The sequence below is a fragment of the Bos indicus x Bos taurus genome, chromosome 26 (assembly GCF_003369695.1).
Source record: "Bos indicus x Bos taurus breed Angus x Brahman F1 hybrid chromosome 26, Bos_hybrid_MaternalHap_v2.0, whole genome shotgun sequence".
Classification (NCBI taxonomy): domain Eukaryota; kingdom Metazoa; phylum Chordata; class Mammalia; order Artiodactyla; family Bovidae; genus Bos; species Bos indicus x Bos taurus.
In genome coordinates this window covers 33,486,320-33,509,261 of record NC_040101.1, presented here as the reverse complement: position 1 = coordinate 33,509,261, position 22,942 = coordinate 33,486,320, and the positions used below count along the sequence as shown (strand labels likewise).

The 22,942-nt window shown below is 44.3% G+C and overlaps 1 protein-coding gene across 2 annotated transcripts in view; it reads right to left on the bottom strand.

The window, feature by feature from the left end:
- The window catches only part of PIK3AP1 (phosphoinositide-3-kinase adaptor protein 1), a 123,332-nt gene that overhangs the window by 51,484 nt on the left and 48,906 nt on the right, over positions 1 to 22,942 (bottom strand). For both annotated transcript variants that reach the window (XM_027528516.1, XM_027528518.1), the window contains exons 3-7: positions 13,446 to 13,585; positions 8,069 to 8,213; positions 6,150 to 6,292; positions 5,500 to 5,632; positions 2,497 to 2,693 (exon numbers count right to left, since the gene is read on the bottom strand). In XM_027528516.1, the coding sequence (XP_027384317.1) occupies positions 2,497 to 2,693; positions 5,500 to 5,632; positions 6,150 to 6,292; positions 8,069 to 8,213; positions 13,446 to 13,585 (758 nt within the window). The remainder of the gene's footprint in view (positions 1 to 2,496; positions 2,694 to 5,499; positions 5,633 to 6,149; positions 6,293 to 8,068; positions 8,214 to 13,445; positions 13,586 to 22,942) is intronic.

Genomic DNA, 22,942 nt, shown 5'->3' with positions numbered 1-22,942 from the left:
CTGCTGCTTCTCGTTCACAGACGAGAAAACCAAAGCTCAGAAAAATCCAGTGCCTTACTCAAGGATCTGCAATCCTGGCTTCTGACTTTCCTACCATACCTTAGTGGTTCCTCAGATGGGAACACATGGCCACAAAGGTGGAACCTTTGCTGATTAGCCAGATGGACAGTCAAATGGGCTAAACAGGGCTGCAGCTAAGTTGCATAGTCAGAAGTCCCTTGGGAACTTGGTTCACCTGTCCTTGTTCCTTCTATTAGGCTGCTCCAAAGTGCCTGAGCTCACTTCAAAGTGCCCACCTCAGTTTTAAATCCTGTGTCCAGAAAGAGAGGTGGTCTTGGGTGAAATGCACTGAAGTCAGAGAGACCCACCCCCTTCTGTCATTCTGCCTCCAGGTGGTGATGAAGCCAGAGAGGTGACTTCTCTGAAACCCCTGCACAACTTCTCCTGGTAAGAAACTCTGGTGTTTCACAATCCTTATTTCAGCATCAACCCACAAAAATCCTCATTTTCATCATCACTACCCCAAGAGCACTAATCTGCTCTTGACACTCTGCGTTGGTTTTCTGATGAATCCCAGGGAACGGACCAGGTGACAGCTGTGGAGTATTGGAGACTCAGAGCCTGGCTTTTGGTTTTGATATGATGGAAAGAGGAAATGGGATGGTTCTCTGGAATCACGAACAACATGGAGGGATGACCTTTGTGGGGCAAAACTGGAGATGCATTGGTTGAAGGGATTATAGTCTGAGAACAATGATGATACGACACATGTGAACCAGATTAACTTCAGTGCAAACTGGACATGCAGCTTTCCACGTCCCTGTGACATAAAGTAGGATAACGGGCCCCAGCTTTAGCATCAACTAGGTTCACATCCTATCTCCACCCTGACAAGTGTGGGGCCCTTGGCACAACTACTCTGCCTTTTGAGGCCCTTTTCCTCCTTTGCTAAAGATAACAATACTGTCAACTTCAAAGAATAGTGGGGAGGTCTCAAGGAGACAATGCATTTGCCAATCAAATAAATGCAATAAATAGTGGTCATTAATCTGAACACACTATGCTCTTAACAAAAACTATTGGCAGGGAAACCTAACACTGCCTTTTATACATTTTTGACTCCAAAGTGAAGCCAAGTAAATGCTTCTAGACTGTAAGTACCTTTTAGCTTCATTTATGCCAATGATACACCAAATAAGCACTCATGCTGTTCTATTCATTCAATATGTTTAATCACCCCCCAAATTTGGGGGCCTCTCCATATATCTCAGTGAGTCACTGCCTTGTAGATTGTCAAGTCCAGAGCAGAGGGGTAAGTTTCTGGGGGAGGTGTCAGGCTCACTCCTATCTGGAGGTAGAAAACAAGACTGGATTGTGTTCATTGTTCCTTCTGAGGTCATAGCCTCATATGAGAGGCTGAGCTATTTCCGCGTTGCTGCTGTGAATCGTGAAAACGGAAGAAAACCAGAAAAGGGTGGAGTCACAAAGGGCATCTGCCTCCAAAACAATGGAAGGAATTTTGGGGCATGTATCAAGGCCAAGATACAGGATGAGATTACACTCAAAGAAGGACCCCCAAGTCAATGATCGAGGAGGATCTGTGGATCCTAAACTAGAGAAACAGTTAAACCTAAAGACAGGCAGAGGCTCAGAAAGTGAGAGAGGTTGTCAGGAGGCGGGGCCTCACGGCTGGCCTCCCTGTAGGCTCAGATGCAGAGTTTTACTGTGGTCAGTGCTAAGAAAGGAACCGAGCTTAACAGTTAACCTCGGCTTGACGGTGGGCGAAGCAGCTGGGAACATCCTGCCAAGTGCCTTGGAGGTGGGTGGGGAGGCAGCTGGAAAGAGGAGTTGGCATCTGCCCTCAGCAGATTCACTCGACAAATGACTCTGTAAATTTTTCAAGGGTGGATCTTAGTGCTTTACCTACATTATCTCTTTTTATCCTCAAAACAACCCTAAAAGTAGAACTATTATCATCTTTCTCCCGCATATTAGAAAACTGAAAGAGAAAGAGTATAGATACATGATGTGCCCAAAGTCATGTGGCTAACAAGTATTGATAAGGAAACTGGACCCAGGTCCATGTGACTCCAGGCTTCCCAGGGGACACAAAGAACCTGCCTGCCGATGCAGGAGACGTTAAGAGATGCGGGTTTGATCCTGCGTTCAATCCTGGGTGAGGAAGATCCCCTGGAGGAGGAGGGCATGGCAACCCACTCCAGTGTTGCTTGGAGAATCCCATGGACAGAGGAACCTGGTGGGCTACAGTCCATGGGTCGCAAAAAGCTGGACACAAGTGAAGTGACTTAGAACACACACGTGCACGACATGTGACTCCAGGGCCCATCTCTTCAGCCCGTGTATACTGGCCCTGCCAGCAGAGGTACACGAGGACATGCTAGAGATGAAGTCCACCCAGATCTTTGGTGCAAAGGCAGCCCTGGGGACCACATGGTACATTTCCCATTCCCGGGGCCTCTCCCGCCTTGACCTTACCACGTACTCGTCGATGAACTGCCGCAGGTCCCGGAAGCCGTGCTTCTCGGCGATGGTATTCGGATAGTGGCCGTGCTTGTTGGCAACGCTGTAGGCCTGTATGGCTCCCGGGCAGGTGAGCAACAAGGCAGTGAGGTTCTTCAGGCCGTACTTGGCAGCAAAGTGCAACAAAGTGGGCAGCTCTTCATCCCTTTGATCTGAAAAATTGTCAAGCAAAATGAAATGATCAGAGAAAGCCCAGGGCACCAGGCTCATGGAGATGACACTGGAAACCTAATGCGGCACCCAGCCATGCTCAACCATTGCTTCTTGGTTGACTGACCTAACATCTAACGGCTTCCTCTGGGGCACCGCTGAAGATGACAGAGGAAATGATGTGTCAATTGATTACCAAATCTATCATTAATATCCTGCCTCCTTTCTCTAAAAGGATTGGCGAATCCTGAGAAATAACACCAGTTCAAAATATGTGGATAGTCTAAGGATTTTTTTTTAAAAAGCAGCCATGAAGAGCAACAGGGATCGTGTTTTGAACATCTTCAAATTTCAGAACACTTTAAAATAACCGCTTTAGGTATGCTGATTAAACAAAAAGAAATCCTGGGACTTCCCTGGTAATCCAGTGGTTAGGACTCGGTGCTCTCACTACTGTGGGCACATGTTCAATTTCTAGTCAGGGAACTAAGATCCCGCAAACTGTGTGGGCGTGGAGGGAAAAAAAAAATCCATCTTCTTAGCTCTTATGCCCAGTTTCATAACATGTGCCAGGTAATCCTGAGGCTGTTACTTAGACGGTCCATGACCTTTAGTTTTGAACTAGAAAATATTTCCATACTATCTCAAAGGGATCTGGGAGGATTAATGAGGTGGTTTTCGGTGAGCTCTTTGTTAAGGACAGGCTTTGAGTGATGTTATTAACATACACAAACCCCAGGATGTCCACGAACCTTCTGATTCATGAGAAACAAAGTGCTCCTGAGAGTCATTGGTCCCCATGAGCCCTCCACCTACTAATATGTGATACAGCAAGTCAAACTCAACCAAGGAAATAGACATGCTTGTTTGGGGAAGTTGGGGACAAATCTCTTTTTTAATTTTTATAAAAGTTGATTTCTAAGCCCAAAGTGAAAGTGAAAATGAGGGTCACTCAGTCGTATCCAACTCTCTGTGACCCCATGGATTATACAGTCCATGGAATTCTCCAGGCCAGAATACTGGAGTGGGTAGACTTTCCCTTCTCCAGGGGATCTTCCTGACCCAGGAATCGAATCGAGGTGTCCTGCACTGCAGGCAGATTCTTTACCAACTGAGCCATGAGGGAAGCACAAAAGTGATAGATAAATAAACAGATAAATATATGTATATATACATACGTCTTATATATGTGTGTGTGTGTGTGTGTGTGTATGTATAAGTAAATACGTATATGTATTTTTTTAATAAGACAAACCCAGGGACATCCTGGTGGTCCAGTGGTTAAGACTTTGCCTTACAATGCAGGGGGTTTGGGCTCAATCCCTGGGCAGGGAGCTAACATCCTACATGCCTTGCAACCAAAAAAACAGAACATAAACAACAAAAACAACACTGCAATAAATTCAATAAAACTTTTTAAATGGTCCATGTTGAAAAAAAAATCTAAAAAAAAAAAAAAAAACAAAAAGACAAGCCCAGCATCCTATCCACCAGGATATAATCTTTGGAATGAAGGTCTGAAAACGTTCCCAGGATCGCCCATGATTGTCAAGCTACAAAATATTCTCTCCTGAGCCCGAATAGGGAATATTAACACCCGCTGAAAGTGATGCAAGAATATTTCACAGTAGGAAAATGGGGAGAGGCAACAAGAAAATGCCCCCAGGAGAAGTACTTGAAGGTAATATAACCTCATCCTTATGGCTCTCAGAGGCTGTGGAAGGATAAAATGCAGGCAGTGAGTAACCAGAGACTTGGGTTCCTCCTAGGCAGTGCAGCTGCGGCATGAAGGAAAAATGGCATCCACAAAAGTGCCGTAACAAGCATCCAGTCCAGCATGCAGGGCACCATCCCCATGCAAGTGGTTCTCCCAGCTCCCAGCAAGGCACACATGCCCACAAGACTGCTCCTCCCTCGTCAAACAAATAACTGTTTTGTGCCTACTGTGAGCCACCAGGCACAGTCCCTGTGTTCATCCAGCTGCTGCTGCTGCCAAGTCGCTTCAGTTGTGTCCGACTCTGTGTGACCCCATAGACAGCAGCCCACCAGGCTCTGCCGTCCCTGGGATTCTCCAGGAAAGAACACTGGAGTGGGTTTCCATTTCCTTCTCCAATGCATGAAAGTGAAAAGTGAAAGTGAAGTCGCTCAGTCATGCCTGACTCTTTGTGACTCCATGGACTGCAGCCTACCAGGCTCCTCCGTCCATGGGATTTTCCAGGCAAGAGTACTGGAGTGGGGTGCCATTGCCTTCTCCATCATCCAGCTGACAGACCAGCAAAAAAGACAGACAAAGCTGAAGAGTACAAGAACCCGACATGCAAGGGGAGCTTGCACCTACAGCATGTAGGTGGGACCTACCTGAGGAAGTGCTTCCTAAGCTGCTGCAGGAGGAGGGGAGGAAGAAGCTGTACTCTCAAAGGTTGAGGTAGCAAGAGGCAGGGTGGAACCTTCATTAGGTAAAAGACGTTCATACCTTCCGTAGAGCAGAGCATAGAAGCCAAGGGAGAGAACAGAGAGGGGTGAGAGCAGAAACACTGCAGGAGCCCCTGGGGAAGGGCTTGTGAAAGGTTAAGCAGTTTGGACCTTAGAAGACAAATGGGAACCACAGAGGGTATTTAGTAAGGGAGTGAGATATTTGGGCTTATAATTTAGAATCCCAGGCTGACCAGAGAAGAATGACTGTTTCTCAGAGGATGAACGGAAGAGCAGGATCCAGTAGAAAGCATGAGCACAGGCTGACTGCATGCTGAAACCGACCACCTGAAATCGACCTGTGGCCTTTTTCTTGAGTTTTAACTGGCGACTTACTCGTCATCATGTCTTCTTCTTCCAGCTGGTTGATTCCAAAGAGGTGCAGCCCACTTGCAGGAATGTTGTTCTTCAGGGACTCCGTTAGCAGTTTATCAAGGGTCTCCGTGTTGTAGGGCACAATTTTAAAGGCCTAAATACAAAAGTGAAGATGGTCAGATTTTAAATCCAGCTATCTCCCACCCTTTTCATACTGTTACATCTTTTTGCCTTAATTGATGCTTTCGAACTGTGGTGTTGGAGAAGACTCTTGAGGGTCCCTTGGACAACAAGGAGATCAAATCAGTCAGTCCTAAAGGGAATCAACCCTGAATATTCATTGAAAGGACTGATGCTGAAGCTGGAACTCCAATACTTTGGCCACTTGATGCGAAGAGCCAACTCATTGGAAAAGACCCTGATGCTGGGAAAGATTGAGGTCAGGAGAAGAAGGGGATGACAGAGGATGAGATGGTTGGATGGCATCACCGACTCAATGGACATGAGTTTGAGCAAGTTCTGGGAGATGGTGAAGGACAGGGAAGTCTGGCGTGCCACAGTCCAACTGAGTAACTGAACAACAACAATCTCCCCCCAACAGATTTCAGATTGTGAACCATGAGCAGAAACTACAGGCACAGAAAACTCTGGGGTCCTTTCATCATCCTTACCTGGCACATGAACTCCACAGGATTTGCAGCATTGGACAATAAATTCCCAATTTCCTCCATGTCAGTATAATAGCTGATAATGGTGTCACACACCACTAAGTCCCCGGAATATATCTTCAGAGAAACATTCCCAGATGAAAGGTCTGGATGGAAGAAAAGATACTATAAAACTGTTTTGTTTTGTTTTTAAGAGTACAGGGGAAAGTGTTCCTAGATTACTTAAATGGTAAAGAAATGAATTGGGGACTGGAAGAAAGGGTTTGGAGGTGAACTGCAGGGTTGGGAAGTGAGGGACAGAGCAGAAGAAGCAGTGAGCAGACCGACACACAGGAGAGCTCTGTGTCAGAGGGATCATCTGCACTGGGTCTGCAATTTAACTTTTTGAAGATTTTCATCTGCTTTACTCACTACTGCAGGCCCCGAGTCACAATAGACAGGAAGAAGAGCTGAATTGAAAGCACTTTATATAAAGGCCAGTGGTCACCAGAGGCAGGGGAGATGCTGGCCAGCGGTCACCTAGGCAGGGGGGATGCTGGCCAGCGGTCACCTAGGCAGGGGGGATGCTGGCGGTGGGACTCCACACTTCCGCCCATCGCACCAGTAGAACTGATTCACTTGCTGGGCTGCCATCATTACTGTGTGCTCTCCCTGAGTGCTCTCTCTTCTACACCACAGGAAGGGGTTTTGAGGGGGAAAGAAAAAATTAAAAATACACCAACCACAAAGATTCGATTCACAAAAGAGGAAATGTGACAAGTAGAGAACATGGAAAAATATTTAACCTCACTAGTAATCAAAGAAAGGCAAATTAAAACAGTGGACTACTTTTTAGAAACATATTAAATTAGCAAAAATATTCAAAGTGATAAGGCCTGTGTTGGTGATGAGATAGCAGATAAACTTGATAGTAGTAATATTCCATTAAGCAACTAAGCATCATCTTTCAGGACCCTTAAAAACGCCCAATGTTTGAGGAATTCCATCTTGAGGACGCTACGCTAAACACAAAACCTGCATGCATAAAGATGCTCAATACATCATCATTTAAAATAACAAGAAGACAATAAGAAATCAAAAATGACATAAATAGGCAATAATGAGGAAATGAAAATTAAAAAGATATTTCTATTCAGCTGAGTATTATATAGCTTTAAAAGTTATGGTTTTAAGATACAGGTCCAATTCAAGGGACTAGTTTTATAAATTATGGTACATCTACACCTTGGATTACCTTGCAACCATTAAGCATCATTTTGTCAAAAGAATATTTATTAACACGGGAAAATATTCACAGTGTATTTTCAAGTAACGAAAGTTGGTTGCAAGACAGTTTTGTACACAGATGTGGGAAAACACAGAAACCAGTGATTTCTTTTGGGGGCATGGGTAATTTTCCACCTACTTTCTTTTATGGTTACTGTATTCTCCAGGTTTTCTATATTGAGCACACATTACTTTCGTAATAGAAAAAAAAATTATAAAATTGAGAGTTTCAAAGTCCATGTAATAGTACAGTGGTAAAAGGATGGAGACAGGATAAATTAAGGTTACCTAAAGAAAACCAGAATATAAGGTAATAGATACTACTGGAACAACTATGTTTTTAAAAATTAGGAAAAAAGGCAAAGAAGACCTAGTGGTAGGGTACCAGATGACTTTATCCCTACTTTTCCTATTTTTCTCTAATTTTAAAAAATGTTAATACATTAACTTTGTAAACATTGCACTATATCCATTTCCTCCCCATCACACATGTATGCTTCTACAATTTCTTTTTCCTTTCAAGAGAATATGACAACCAATCCAAATTTTGGTTGTCACTTTTCTCAGTGACTGATAAAGACAGCTGTCAATAAGGTAAAGAAAAAGGGGCCTCTTCACATGAGGCCTAATTTCTGGAGGTCAATGGGGCTACTTACTGGGAGCTTTCACGGAAACAGTGTACTCATTCTCCAGCTTGGCTTCCACCCTTATCGAGGGAGAATCCTCACGAGAAAATTCGGCTTCTGTTGTCACCTTCTCATCCAACTTACATCTCACGATGACGTAGACAGTGGTTTCGGCCTGGAATGGGAGACCAGTCATTGTTCCTTCTCCCTGGTTTTTGGAGCCCCAGCTCTCCCCAGTGAAGCTGCTCCAGGCAGGGTGGGGTCTGCAGTCCAGTGCCAGGCAGTGACTGCTTGCCACAGGTCCCAAAAGACCAATTACAAAGCCCAAGAGTGAACATTTATAACCCTTAATAGCAATTTGATCATCTTATGTCTGTCAAACCTAATAATAATTTTAAAACCTGGGGCTGGTATTTTATATGTCTGTTTATTTACTTTTTCATAGCATTTCTTTTTTTGTTGTACATTATAAAAGTATTGGTCCATGGCATAATTGGAAACTTGAAAGAACAACATTTTTAAAAAGTTCTTCACCACAGATAGTTTGAGAAGCAGTATTCTAGATCAGGGCATTTTCCAATGAGTCAGTTCTTCGCATTAAGTGGCCAAAGTATTGGAGTTTCAGCTTCAGCATCAGTCCTTCCAAAGAATATTCAGGACTGATTTCCTTTAGGATGAACTGGTTGGATCTCCCTGCAGTCCAAGGGACGCTCAAGAATTTTCCCCAAAACCACAGTTCAAAAGCATCAATTTTTCAGCACTCAGCTTTCTTTATAGTCCAACTCTTACATCCATACACAATTACTGGAAAATACCCTGATGCTGGGAAAGATTGAAGCTGGGAGGAGAGGGGATGACAGAGGATGAGATGGTTTGATGGCATTGCCAACGTGATGGACATGCGTTTGAACAAGCTCTGGGAGTTGGTGATGGACAGGGAAGCCTGGCGTGCTCCAGTCCATGGGGTGGCAAAGACTCAGACACGACTGAGCAACTGAACTGAACTGATTCAAGATCAGCCTTGGTATCCAAAGTGAGGCCAAGGGATCAGCAGCATTGGTATCTGTGGAAGCTTGTTAGAAACGCAGAATCTCAAGCCCTGCCTGGACCCACCAGACACCACACTGGAGTCTGCATTTTACCAAGACCTGTGGGTGACTCAGCCTTACAGAGCAAGAGGCACTGATTTACAGAAGACTTCTTGAGTTTTTGAATTTATGCTCTTCTCAGATGGACAAAGATGGAGAAGCTCTATACAGTCAGCAAAAACAAGACCAGAAGCTGACTGTGGCTCAGATCATGAACTCCTTATTGCCAAATTCAGACTGAAATTGAAGAAAGTAGGGAAAACCACTAGACCATTCAGGTATGACCTAAATCAAATCCCTTATGATTATACAGTGGAAGTGAGAAATAGATTTAAGGGACTAGATTTGATAGACAGAGTGCCTGATGAACTATGGACAGAGGTTCGTGACATTGTACAGGAGACAGGGATCAAGACCAACCCCATGGAAAAGAAATGCAAAAAAGCAAAATGGCTGTCTGGGGAGGCCTTACAAATAGCTGTGAAAAGAAGAGAAGCGAAAAGCAAAGGAGAAAAGGAAAGATATAAGCATCTGAATGCAGAGTTCCAAAGAATAACAAGGAGAGATAAAAAGCCTTCCTCAGCAATCAATGCAAAGAATAGAGGAAAACAACAGAATGGGAAAGACTAGAGATCTCTTCAAGAAAATTAGAGATACCAAGGGAACATTTCACACAAAGATGGGCTCAATAAAGGACAGAAATGGTATGGACCTAACAGAAGCAGAAGATATTAAGAAGAGGTGGCAAGAATACACAGAAGAGCTGTACAAAAAAGATCTTCACGACCCAGATAATCACAATGGTGTGATCACTGACCTAGAGCCAGACATCCTGGAATGTGAAGTCAAGTGGACCTTAGAAAGCATCACTACAAACAAAGCTAGTGGAGGTGATGGAATTCCAGTTGAGCTATTTCAAATCCTGGAAGATGATGCTGTGAAAGTGCTGCACTCAATATGCCAGCAAATTTGGAAAACTCAGCAGTGGCCACAGGACTGGAAAAGGTCAGTTTTCATTCCTATCCCAAAGAATATGCCAAAGAATGCCCAAACTACCACATAATTGCACTCATCTCACACTCTAGTAAAGTGATGCTCAAAATTCTCCAAGCCAGGCTTCAGCAATACGTGAACCGTGAACTTCCAGATGTTCAAGCTGGTTTTAGAAAAGGCAGAGGAACCAGAAATCAAATTGCCAACATCTGCTGGATCATCAAAAAAGCAAGAGAGTTCCAGAGAAACATTTATTTCTGCTTTATTGACTATGCCAAAGCCTTTGACTGTGTGGCTCACAATAAACTGTGGAAAATTCTTAAAGAGATGGGAATACCAGACCACCTGACCTGCCTCTTGAGAAACCTGTATGCAGGTCAGGAAGCAACAGTTAGAACTGGACATGGAACAACAGACTGGTTCCAAATAGGAAAATGAGTATGTCAAGGCTGTATATTGTCATCCTGCTTATTTAACTTATATGCAGAGAACATCATGAGAAACGCTGGGCTCAAAGAAGCACAAGCTAGAATCAAGATTGCCAGGAAAGTGAAAGAGGAGAGTGAAAAAGTTGGCTTAAAGCTCAACATTCAGAAAACTAAGATCATGGCATCTGGTCCCATCACTTCATGGGAAATAGATGGGGAAACAGTGGAAACAGTGTCAGACTTTATTCTTTGGGGCTCCAAAATCACTGCAGATGGTGATTGCAGCCATGAAATTAAAAGACGCTTACTCCTTGGAAGGAAAGTTATGACCAACCTAGATAGAATATTCAAAAGCAGAGACATTACTTTGCCAACAAAGGTCCATCTAGTCAAGGCTACGGTTTTTCGAGTGGTCATGTATGGATGTGAGAGTTGGACTGTGAAGAAAGCAGAGTGCCGAATACTGATGTTTTTGAACTGTGGTGCTGGAGAAGACTCTTGAGAGTCCCTTGGACTGTAAGGAGACCCAACCAGTCCATTCTAAAGGAGATCAGGGTGTTCATTGGAGGGACTGATGCTAAAGCTGAAACTCCAGTACTTTGGCCACCTCATGCGAAGAGTTGACTCACTGGAAAAGACTGATGCTGGGAGAGATTGAGGGCAGGAGGAGAAGGGGACAACAGAGGATGAAATGGCTGGATGGCATCGATGACTCAATGGACATGAGTTTGGGTAAACTCTGGGAGTTGGTGATGGACAGGGAGGCCTGGAGTGCTGTGATTCATGGGGTCGCAAAGAGTCGGACATGACTGAGCAACTGAACTGAACAGATGGACAAAAATAACTGATTGGAGGATTAATTTTCCCAAGGCATTGAGCAACCTGAGTGCAGTTTTATATTGTTTTGAGATCTCTTGTCAAACCTGCCAAATGGAATTATCTATTTTACTGTGATGTTTATGCTGGTTAAGTTCTTAAGACATTGAACTAGAAAGGACAGGCTGTCCAAAAAACAGGCGAAAAGGAGAAATTTCTCACCATAGCTATTCCCCAGATGTTGATTGTAAAATTCTGCTATCAAGCCTTTACAATAGGCCTTTGTAATGAGGGCCACTCTTGATTCCAGAGCAAGTGGGACGGGGGCTGTGGTCCTGGCTCACAGAGGCCTGCTGAGGGTGAATGTGAGTGTGTTTGTGGTGGACCTGTTTCCCACTGCGGGTCCAGCCCTGTCCAACCTGCTCCTTCTCCCAAGGAGGCGGGGGAGCCACTGAAAATGAGTGTGTCTCCCCCTTGACAGTCATGACCCAACACCAGCCCACCTGCCCCAGGATCCAGAGACCTGGAACAGGCAGCAGAGAGAATCCTGGGTCAGTAGGAGCCAGCACAAGAGAAGGAGCCAAAGCCTGGAAAATCACGGGGCTATGGATGTGGCATTATCCTTCAGTTCCAAACCCTCCTCACAGTCTCCAGTCTGATGTCAGGATGAGAGGGGCACGGGGAAGGCAGGAAAGAGTATAGGGAGACTAGAAACTGCATGCCCACCACAAAGCCTGGCTGGTCAGGAAAAGGAGTGAAGTGGGTACAAAGAAAAGGGACTAATGAGAACCGGGGATGCATCTAATGGCCCAGCTGCTCATCTCAGACCTGGTTATTACCAGATTCTGGTCCAAAGGAAGCTGGAAACGGATTTTCATGCCTAATTTTTAAAACACTGAGCAGCTCAAACCAAACACATCTATGAGTTCAATCGAGTCCAAAGAAGCAGCTTGCAACCCCATGGAGGGCATCCTTGCCCAACGCCTTGTGGTCTCAGACTACACAGAAAGCCACTCACAAGTGCAGAGAAGCTAAGACTTCCCATTTCCACGGCCCTTCCGCCCTCTTGCCTCCAGGAGCCCGCAGTGGCAAACCTAGCACAGGCTCCTACCCACAAGAAAGCATTTCACGGCTCTGAACCAATAGTGCACATTTTTTTTTTATCAGAAAAGGAAAGATAATGAAAAACTATCAATACTGTGGTAGTATTCAAATGATAGTGGCTCACCAGTTGGTTATCACATTCAAATCATCTCTTAACGTGGGTCCTACCCCTGAAAATGTTAGTCACGTTATGCTCAGGCATTACGGAGAAGGCAATGGCACCCCACTCCAGTACTCTTGCCTGGAAAATCCCATGGATGGAGGAGCCTGGTAGGCTGCAGTCCATGGGGTTGCGAAGAGTCGGACACGACTGAGCGACTTCACTTTCACTTTTCACTTTCAGGCATTGGAGAAGAAAAGGGCAACCCACTCCAGTGTTCTTGCCTGGAGAATCCCAGGGACGGGGGAGCCTGGTGGGCTGCTGTCTATGGGGTCGCACAGAGTCAGACACGACTGAAGCGACTTAGCAGCAGCAGCAGCTCAGGCATTAAGCTGAGTTTATCACTTATCACTTCCTTTTGCAAGTGATACTGGCCAGCAAGTTTCAGCCATCAAGCTTTGAGGCACTTTCGGGCTATACAAGGAGACAGCTGACAGAGAAGCAAGCTGTCAAAATGCTCAGCACTGGGCTGAAAGGACCAGACCCAGGCCTCGAACTCCAGGGTTGGCATATAATGTATTGTAATGTTCATGTCTGCTGATCTTCAACACATTCTAAGTTTTTGTCTCATGAACTTAATGTCTTGGATTGATGACACGTACATTCCTGGGCTCTTCTCCCTTTGACTTAAAGGAGTGAGGAATGTCCAGGGCCCAGGCACTGGGGGTCCCAGGGTGGCTAATGTATATGGAAGCCCTACAAGAAAGCTGGGATTACACGAAGGTGGGACAGGAGAACACCGCTCCCTTTACTACATTCACTGAAAAGCCCTGAGGCTTGTGCTCCGACATTCACCCACCAGCCCCAGAGGTGCCTACCCCACAGCGGATGCGCTCCGGCTGCACCACCATCAGGTTCCCAGGCGGAGTCTCCGGCGGCGGCAGGCTCTGCTGCTTCGAGTAGGGAAGGACCTTCTCGTCCTCAGTCTCAGTGTCAGTGACTGAGTCGCAGCCAGAATCTACGGCACAGAGAACACAGCTGAATGGAAAGAAAAGGAAGCAGAGCTGGGCATGTCCCACCCTCGTTAAAACCCCAAATGTTACCAAATAGGAAATGGCTCCAAACAAATACAGGCTGAAGGGAGTGACTCAGGAAATCATGAGAGAGGACCTCCTGGGGAAAAGTCAACCCCCATGGCGGCCACGAGGATAGGGTGACAGCAGGAAGATGATGGTGGAGAGAAAGGCCAAGACGTCTGGGGTGGGCTGCTGTCTGAGGCTGGCAGGTCTGGTCGCAAACAACCGACTTCTACAGGTGTTACCTCTTCTTGCAGGGCCGGCTTTGGTGACTGTGAGGAAAGAGGCCCCTTCTCCTCAAGGGGAGGGGTGTCAAGAATAGGCTGTCCACTTAAAGGTCGTCTTTTGAACATCAGGTAAATCCTGTGCTTTCCGGGAAGTCATTATTCCTCAAGGTCGTGGCTAGCCAGCCTACTCCCTCCAGGGCAGTGGTAAAAGGCAATCACTTTCAACAAACCTTAGCGTGTCACTAGGTCCCAAATCAGTATCACAGCCACACCCCTGCCATGGGAAGACAGGAGCATGCTCGGGTTTGGAGCAGGTGAGTAGGGGTATGCAGATAGAGCATGGCATGGAATGAGATGATGCCGAGATGGGGTAGATGCACCCTAACAGAGCGCTAAAGCACGGACTCTTAACCAGGGCTCAACAACTGATGGGGTGCCTGTGTGCGAGATTCTCTGTGTGTCTGTGTGTGTGCATGTGTGTGTGTTTGCCTAAACTTCCCTGGAGATAGTCCAGAGCTTCATCAGATCCTCAAAGAGGAACAAAATGGTTAAGAACGGCTGCGAGGAACAGGAAGGTCCATCTAGCCCGTTCCTCAGGCTTGTTCTTCTCCATTTCTAAACCACCGACAGAGCCAGCCAACTGTGCTAGGTGCTGCGAGAACACGAGCGTGAACCAAACACCCATCCTGCCTTCAGAGAGCCCATCTTCTAGAAGGGCTGGAGAGAGGTTAATTTGGCTGATTCCAGCAGGCTGGCCTCCCATGGAAGAGTGACATCTGTCCTGGGAGAAAGCTGGGATGGCAGATCAGGCCACCAATATGTCCCCAAAGAAAGCTGTAACACAGGCTTGCTCTCTAGATCCCAGGTCATGCCAGGGGAGGGCTGTGCTCCCACCACCATGATGGCTGAGGTGCCAGAGCAGGTGTGGGGGACCAATCACCACCTTGTCCTAGGGCTATACCTGTGAGGCAAGGGTTTCTGGAACCTGCCCAGGCCAGGGGAGGGCCCAAGGCCTCCCAGATATGCCACTTAAAAGCTCCATAGCCTTGGGCAGGGGTCTGGTCCTGGAGCCTGACATGGGTTCTGACAGATGTCTACACACAGGTCCAGAGTGTGATGGACAGTGAGGCAGGTACTCCCGCCGCTTGGTCCCTCTCTGTGATCTCACCCAAGACGCACTAGTCCAGAAGGCGGGGCTGTGAGTGCAGCCTGGTCTCTGACCTTGTTAGCACAATGGGAATCCAGGCAGAAGTTAGTGCTGAGCCCTAAGGAGACAGATACTGTTTTTCACTCTGTGCCAGAGCCATAATCACCTCTATCTCTCCTTTCCTTTCAGGCCTACTGACTCCCCTCTCACTCAGTGCTAATGACCAATGCCCCTCGACCCCTTCACAAAGGCTAAGTGCAGTAGTCTTTCCACCTCCGTGCCATCTGAGTCAAATTAACGGAAGGCTGACATTTTCTTTGCTGGATCTGCCCTTCTCCACAACACTTTCTCCTTGAAAGTGAAAAGTGAAAGTCGCTCAGTTGTGTCTGACTCTTTGCAACCCCATGAACTATATGATCCATGGAATTCTTGAGGCCAGAGTACTGGAGTGGGTAGCCTTTCCCTTCTCCACGGGATCTTCCCAACCAGGGAGGGATCGAACCCAGGTCTCCTGCATTGCAGGCAGATTCTTTACCAGCTGAGCCACAAGGGAAGCGCAAGAATACTGGCATGGGTGGCCTATCCCTGCTCCAGCGGATCTTCCTGACCCAGAAATTGAACTGGGGTCTCCTGCATTGCAGGCAGATTCTTTACCAACTGAGCTATGAGGGAAGCCCTTCTCCTTGACCGGTCACTATTAAAATGGCCAGGGCCCATCCCCATGAAAAGAGCTACACATGCTACCCAGGCACACTCCCACCTACGACGGGAACTTGTGAAAGAAAGAGCCAAAAAACCAGGGGCAATTCATATTCTTCCTGTTAATAACTATATAACACCACATCAAGCTTTAGTTTTGTGTCATCCGATGCCTAAACATCAGTTTTTCATTTCTGTGGTTCTTCCTGGATGAGAAAATAACCTCATTGACTTACAACATTCATCAGTCACTTAAAATGGCAAGAAACTCCCTGGATCTACTCATGGATCTAGAATTGTTTATATACTACCCTGAGTGGGTACCAACTTTTGCCAACTACCTATTCTAATTTACTGTACAGATATAATTGCCTTAGGATAGACTCACAGTACGGTCTATTGCTTCAAAAAAGAAAATCTCTTCATTTCTCCCTAATTACTGACCCAGTTAGTTGGCTAGCCAAAGAATTAAGGCTCTAAAAAATACAATCAAGAAAAGAATAGAGAAATAGAAATAAGCCAAACAAGACAGAGATGATAACAAATATGGAGAAAACGTTATAAACATACTGATGTGAAAACTTGTTGCTAATAGTTTTTTTTTTAATTTCAATACAATTTTTACAGAGAATATATAAACTATCAAAAATGTTTCAAAATAAGTAGAAAATTTGACTAAAACAATAATTACAAATTTTTCTGACTTTCAAATAAAATGTAAAGTCAGGCCACACACCCTCTCTGCACTGAATTTTAAATTGTAGTTGCCACAGTGTTTCCTATCTAGAAAAATTCCATTTATATAGGTTTTCTGTCTCCTACTAAAGTTTACAAAAACAATAAAGGATAGTCTTATTTTATATTAAATGTATAAAAAAAATTTAACAGAGCAATTAAATACAATAGACAACTCCCAAACCAAGTTTCATTCTCACAAAAACTTAATATGAGACAATCCCTTGCACTTTCTTTCCAACCCCACCCCTGCAGGATGGCTCCCACAAAGAAGGGCGGCGAGAAGAAAAAGGGCTGACCTGCCATCAACGGAGTGACCAAATAATACACTATCAACATTCACAAGCTCATCCTTGGAGCGGGTTCCAAGAAGTGTGCCCCTCGGGCACTCAGAGAAACCTAGAAATTTGCCATGAAGGAGATGGGAGCCCTAGGCGTGCACATTGACACAAGGCTCAACAGCCCTGTCTGGGCCAGCGGAATAAGGAATGCCCCATACCCTATTTGTGTGCACTTGTCAGAAGACATTCACCTAACAAACCATACATTGGTTACCTATGTGCCTGTCGCAGCTTTCAAAAATCTACAGTTAATGTGGATGAAAATTAACTGCTAATTGTCCAAAAGTTACTGAACCGCCAAAAAAATCAAAAACAAAAACACCTAAATATGTGATAAAGAAAGCACTAAAAATCAGTACAGAATAAAGAAAATGGTTGGTGAAAAGGATGACTCAGCAGGTGGTGCTGAAAAAATTTAGTTATATGGGATGGACATAGAGGGACAGAGAGACTGTTTAGAATCTTAAGTCTTATACACTCCAAAAGAAAATTTAGATGGATTATTGACGGAAATGAACAATAAAACAAATTTTAAAAAGATAAAAGTATATCAAAACATGGGCAAAAATTTTATCATTGTTTTGAGAGAAGACTTGTTTATCTTAAAAACAACTGTAAAATACAATTGAAACAAGCAATAGCATTGATGACATTAATTTAAAACTTAGGTAAACAAATTTAATTAAAAATAAAAGTGTAATGCTTTAGCAGCATTAGTCATAATAGTCAAAGGTGGAAACAACCCAAATTACCCATTCTTTGATGAACGGATTGACAAATTATTCACCACAGAAAAGAATAATAAAATACTAATACATGCTACAACATAGATGAATGTTGAAAACATTATGCTGAGTGAAAGAAGCCAGCCACAAAGATCACATATTACATGCTTTCAAACATATGTCCAGAATCATCACATCCATAAAAAGAGAAAATAGACTAGTAATTGCCTAGGGCTGGGGACTCTTGGGAAGGGGTGGGGAGGTTGGGAGATAACAGCTAAAGGGTGTGAAGTTTCTTTTTGAGGTGATGAAAATATTTTAGAATTGATTATAGTGACAGTTGAACTGGTCTGTGAAGATACCAAGAAGATCATAGAATTGTATACTATAAATGGGTAAATTGTTTGCTATGTGAATTATATATCAATAAAGCTGTTACCAAACATTCAACGGCAAACCACAAACTGGTTGAAAATTTGAAATAAATAGGCCAAGGGGACGATCTCTTTAATATATGAAGAGATCATAGAAATCTCTTTAAAAATACCTAAAGCCAAATAAGTAGATGATTCGCAAAGGAAGAAACAAAACTTACCTCCCCATTCAGAAAAATTAAATCATTCATTATCACTAATCATCATGGAAATGCAAGTAAAAATAATATACTGTTATTTCACCTTTTTCCAATTAGGAAATAGTCAAAGGTCAGGTAGGACAGGTACTTGTACTGGTTGATGAAGAAAGTATAAACTGGCACACTCTTTCTGGAAAGCCATGTGACCATATACAGAGAGAGAGAGCAAGTCTTTACAGTGTTCGTGTCTTTGACCACACAATTCTACTTCTAGAAATCTCTCTTAAGGTAGGAAAATAAATGTTCAAAATGTAGACAAAAATAATGAACCAAGATGTCTGCTAAATCATTCTTTGCATCTCTGAGAAACAAAGAACAACCTATCTGATAAAAGAATATTACAAGTATATTTCACTTTAAATATTATTTTAAGTAAAAGTTTATGACATGTTAAGCAAAAAAAGCAGAATGTAAAATCATACATCTCAGAGCATAAGATACCAGTTAAATAAAGGAAAGTGCATTTTAAAAGGTTGGAAGAGGACTGCCCCAGTGGTACAGTGGGTGGGAATCTGCCTGCCATTGCAGGGGACGCAGATTCAATCCCTGGTCCAGGAAGACTGATCCTCTGTCCATGGGATTTTCCAGGCAAGAGTACTGGTGTAGGTTGCCATTTCCTTCTCCAGGGGATCTTCCCGACCCAGGGAACGTACCCGGGTTTCATTGTAGGCAGACGCTTTTTACCGTCTGAGACACCAGGGAAGCCCTCCAGCTGGGATGGTGTGCCCCAACTACTGAGTCTGGCTGCAACGACTGAAGCCTGCATGTTGCGGAGCCTATGCTCTGCAGCAGGAGAAGCCGCCGCAATGATAAGCCCGCAGACTGCAACCAGAGAGTAGCCTCTGCTCTCTGCAACTAGAGAAAGCTCTCACACAGCAACAAAGACCCAGCGCAACCAAAAATTGAAAAAGAAAAAAAAAGTCAGAAGAAAAAAAAAAATGTGGATACTGTGGCTGATTCGTGCCAACGTATGACAAAAACCACCACAATAATTTAAAGTAATTAGCCTCCACTTAAATTAATTTTTTAAAAAAAGAAAATGTGTGGATAAACTGTGCATGACTCTTCCCTCCATCTTTTCTACCTTCCAACCATTCATACATTTTCATATTCTCCACAGTGAGAAAGCACTTTGATAATGGGGATAGATGAAGATGGGCAGAAAGAAAAATAGCAGCTAAGTCTTTTGACTAATCACTCCATCAGCTTGGCATCATTTATGATGAGATTGGTCCTAGTAGTACAGCACATGGCAGATATTCTCCAGTATTCAGGTCGGCCCTAGAAACAACTCCTTCTAGTAGATCTGTTCATTTAGTCAGCCGAAATGAACAAGCTGCTGGAGGCTAATTCATTTCAAGAAGTCAGGCAGGGTGCCATTCACTCTGCAGGGCAGTTCTGGTGGCGCCAATCGAGCATCACTTTCATTTCTTCAGCCACATTGGCCCTCTTCCCAGCCCACTGTGGACTGGGTCAGGGTCCAACCACTTCAGCAGATTCAGTTTCCTTTGAAGGAAATACCAACCCAGACAAAAGCACCATCAAAACCCACCTGAAAGAGTGAGATGCCACCAAAGTTTCCCACTTACACACGTAAATTCCTTTCACTCCCTCCCCACACTGACGATAATACTATCCTTACTGTCCTGAGACTCAAATAAATAAATGTTTGAGTGAAAACAAAACACTGAAAACCCCAAGGATCCTCCCCAGTTAAAGTATTATCAACACACCAATAGTATCCTTGTTCAATCGCTAAGTCATATCTGACTCTTTGCAACCCCATGGACTGCAGCATGCCAGGCTTCCCTGTCCTTCACTGTCTCCTGGAGTTTATGAACATCAACGTTTTGGGAATCAGTGAACTAAAATGTGTGAGAATAGGCTAATTTAATTCAGATGACCTTTTTATCCACTACTGCGGGCAAGAATCCCTTAGAAGAAAATGGACTAGCCTTTATAGTCAACAAAAGAGTCTGAAATGTAGTACTTTGATGCAGTCTCAAAAATGACAGAATTGATCTCAGTTCATTTCCAAGGCAAATCATTCAACACACAGTAATCCAGGTCTATGCCCCAACCACTAATGCCAAAGAAGTTGAAGTTGAACAGTTCTATGAAGACCACTAGACCTTCCAGAACTAACACCAAAAATAGTGTCCTTATTGCTTTAAAATTTAACAATATTCCTCTCAGCTTTTATGAGGCCTGGAGCAACTGTGGAAAAAGTATAGAAAAAGGCTTTGCGCATCTAGCTCATCTATAAAGGACCCATGTGGCAAAACACTCCTCGAATCCAGTGGCAGAAAGTCTGTGTCTCCGGAGAACTTGCCTGCTTTCTCTCATCAGCACAAGCTAACATGGTGTGTTTCATTTTCCGCCCTTGCTGCCAGGTAGCTGTTTCCATTCTGGTTTTTAACCACTGTTAACATTTTCATCCAGGTCTTGCTCTTGCCATCTTTCTTTTTTATATTGTGTTTAATTTTGGAGGTTGCTTCAGACATTTTGGGGATCTAGGTAGGGTGTGAATCAATGCTTCTCAAAACTGGTATCTGCCAAAAGTTCTCAGATACAGTCCTTACAATAATTAGTGCTTGGACTTTTCATTTAGATGACAGTGCCTTTAAACTGTGATGCAAAGACATTCCAGATTATCCAGGTGACCATATTATAAATGGTCCCCTGGTGGTCCAGTGGCTAAGATTCTGCATTCCCAATGCAAGGGGCTCCCTGGTCAGGGAACTAGGTCCCTCATGCCACAATTAAAGATCCTGCATGCCACAATGAAGGCCAAAGATCCCACATGCCGCAACTAGGATCTGGTACAAGCAAGAAACAAACATTAAAATAATAATAATAGTTGGGCCCAGCCACAGGATTGTGGTGCCCATGTGTATATGTGTGTGTGTGTAATCATTTTGCAGCTAGGTCACACTAAGCTGACTGTCAGGGGCTAATGAGGAAAGAAGACGGGGGCAGGATGACGTGTACATGAGGGATTTGTACCAAGTGAACCCAAGGAGGTTTCCCCACATACCACTCCACAATGAATAATGCAGCAGGAAGTAAGTCCCCCAATAACACAGGGGAGCTATACAAGGCCCTTTGACAGAATCAGCAAGCACCAGAGCTTCGTGTCACGTTCATGATGCTGTTTCAGAAAATGACCATGATCTATGCAAAACAAAGGTCATCAGTTTGCCCTGTATTTGTTCTACACATGTACTGTGTAAATCTGGTTCATTTGTTTTGCTTTTGGAGTTGGGAAAGAACAATAAGCATTAGGAGTTGAATATGTTTATACATATTTGAACAACATCAAAATAACTTATCACACTAAAGGTTCATAATTTTTTTGTCCTTTACAAGGGAGTCTAAATAGTTATTTAACATTATTTGAGTCTAAAGGAACTATTAATTTTAAATGAATTGAGTGTGTGTATGTATTTGGATCTGGGGCTTTCCTGGTGGCTCAGATGGTAAAGCATCTGCCTGCAATGCAGGAGACTGGGTTTCGAACCCTGGGTCGGGAAGATCCTCTAGAGAAGGGAATAGCTCCCCACTCCAGTATTCTTGCCTGGAGAATTCCATAGACAGAGGAGCCTGGCAGGCTACAGTTCAAAGGATCGCGAAGAGTTGGACATGACTGAGCGACTAACACTTTCACTTTCACTTTATGTACTTGGAGTCACACCAAGCCACCTGGACAATCTCATACTAGGTAAGAAGGCTGGTGACTATTACTAATATTGATAACAATAAAAGTTACCATTTATTCAATATTTTAATAAGAGGGCTTGGTGACAGACTCAATATTACTAACAATGATAACAATAAAAGTTATCATTCATTGAATATTGTGGTGACTGCCTTACTAGACAATCTCATTTAATTCTTACATCCACCCTGTGAGATAGAAATCAACAACCTATTCCTATTTTATAGATGGAAACACTGTGCCTGAAGGATTGAAGTAACCCAGGCCAGGCTGTGCCACAGGCAAGCAAGGGGCAGCGTGGGAATTTGCCCCGAGGCGACTGTGCCCTGCCTTCTCTGTGGATGTGGATGACGGCAGGAAGAGCATCGCTCATTATTCCCGGTCTGAGGTTCTCACTGTAGCTCAAGAGACATGACATGGGCTTTTGTTCACCAACAGCTGGTGGTCCTGCCCTGTTCTGAACGATGCTGCCTTGGTTAGGTGTGTCATGACCCACCACCAGGGCAAACAGGCACATCCGAAGGATAGAGTTTAAGTCAGAAGACACTGAATTCCAGCAGGACCAGTCAGAGTTCCGTGTGCTCCAGGGGCCTCTGCCCGAAGCTGCATGGTCTCAGTTTCCAAACAAGTTTTCAGACCACAGGGCTGACTGCTTCTTCCCTGTACATTGTCTAGCACGCCATCGGGACAATTTTTTAATAGTCTGAGGGACAGGAAGGGTAAGGACGGCCAGAGAATGATGTTTGCTGATCTTGAAACATTTTCTCCTTACCCCGTTCCCAGAATATACAGGCTCACTTCTCTTGTAAGAGAATGCTAAGCTTTGGGGAAAGTACCATAGACAGGTGGTTGTCGTTTGGTCAATAAGTGTGTCTGACTCTGCGACCCCATGGACTGTTGCTGCCAGACTCCTCTGTCCATGGGATTTCCGAGGCAAGAATATTGGAGTAGGTTGCCATTTCCTTCTCCAGGGGGTCTTCCCGACCCAGGGATCAAACCTATATCTCCTGCATTGGCAGCAAGTTCATTTACCACTGAGCCATCAGAGAAACCCCACCATAAACAAATACCAT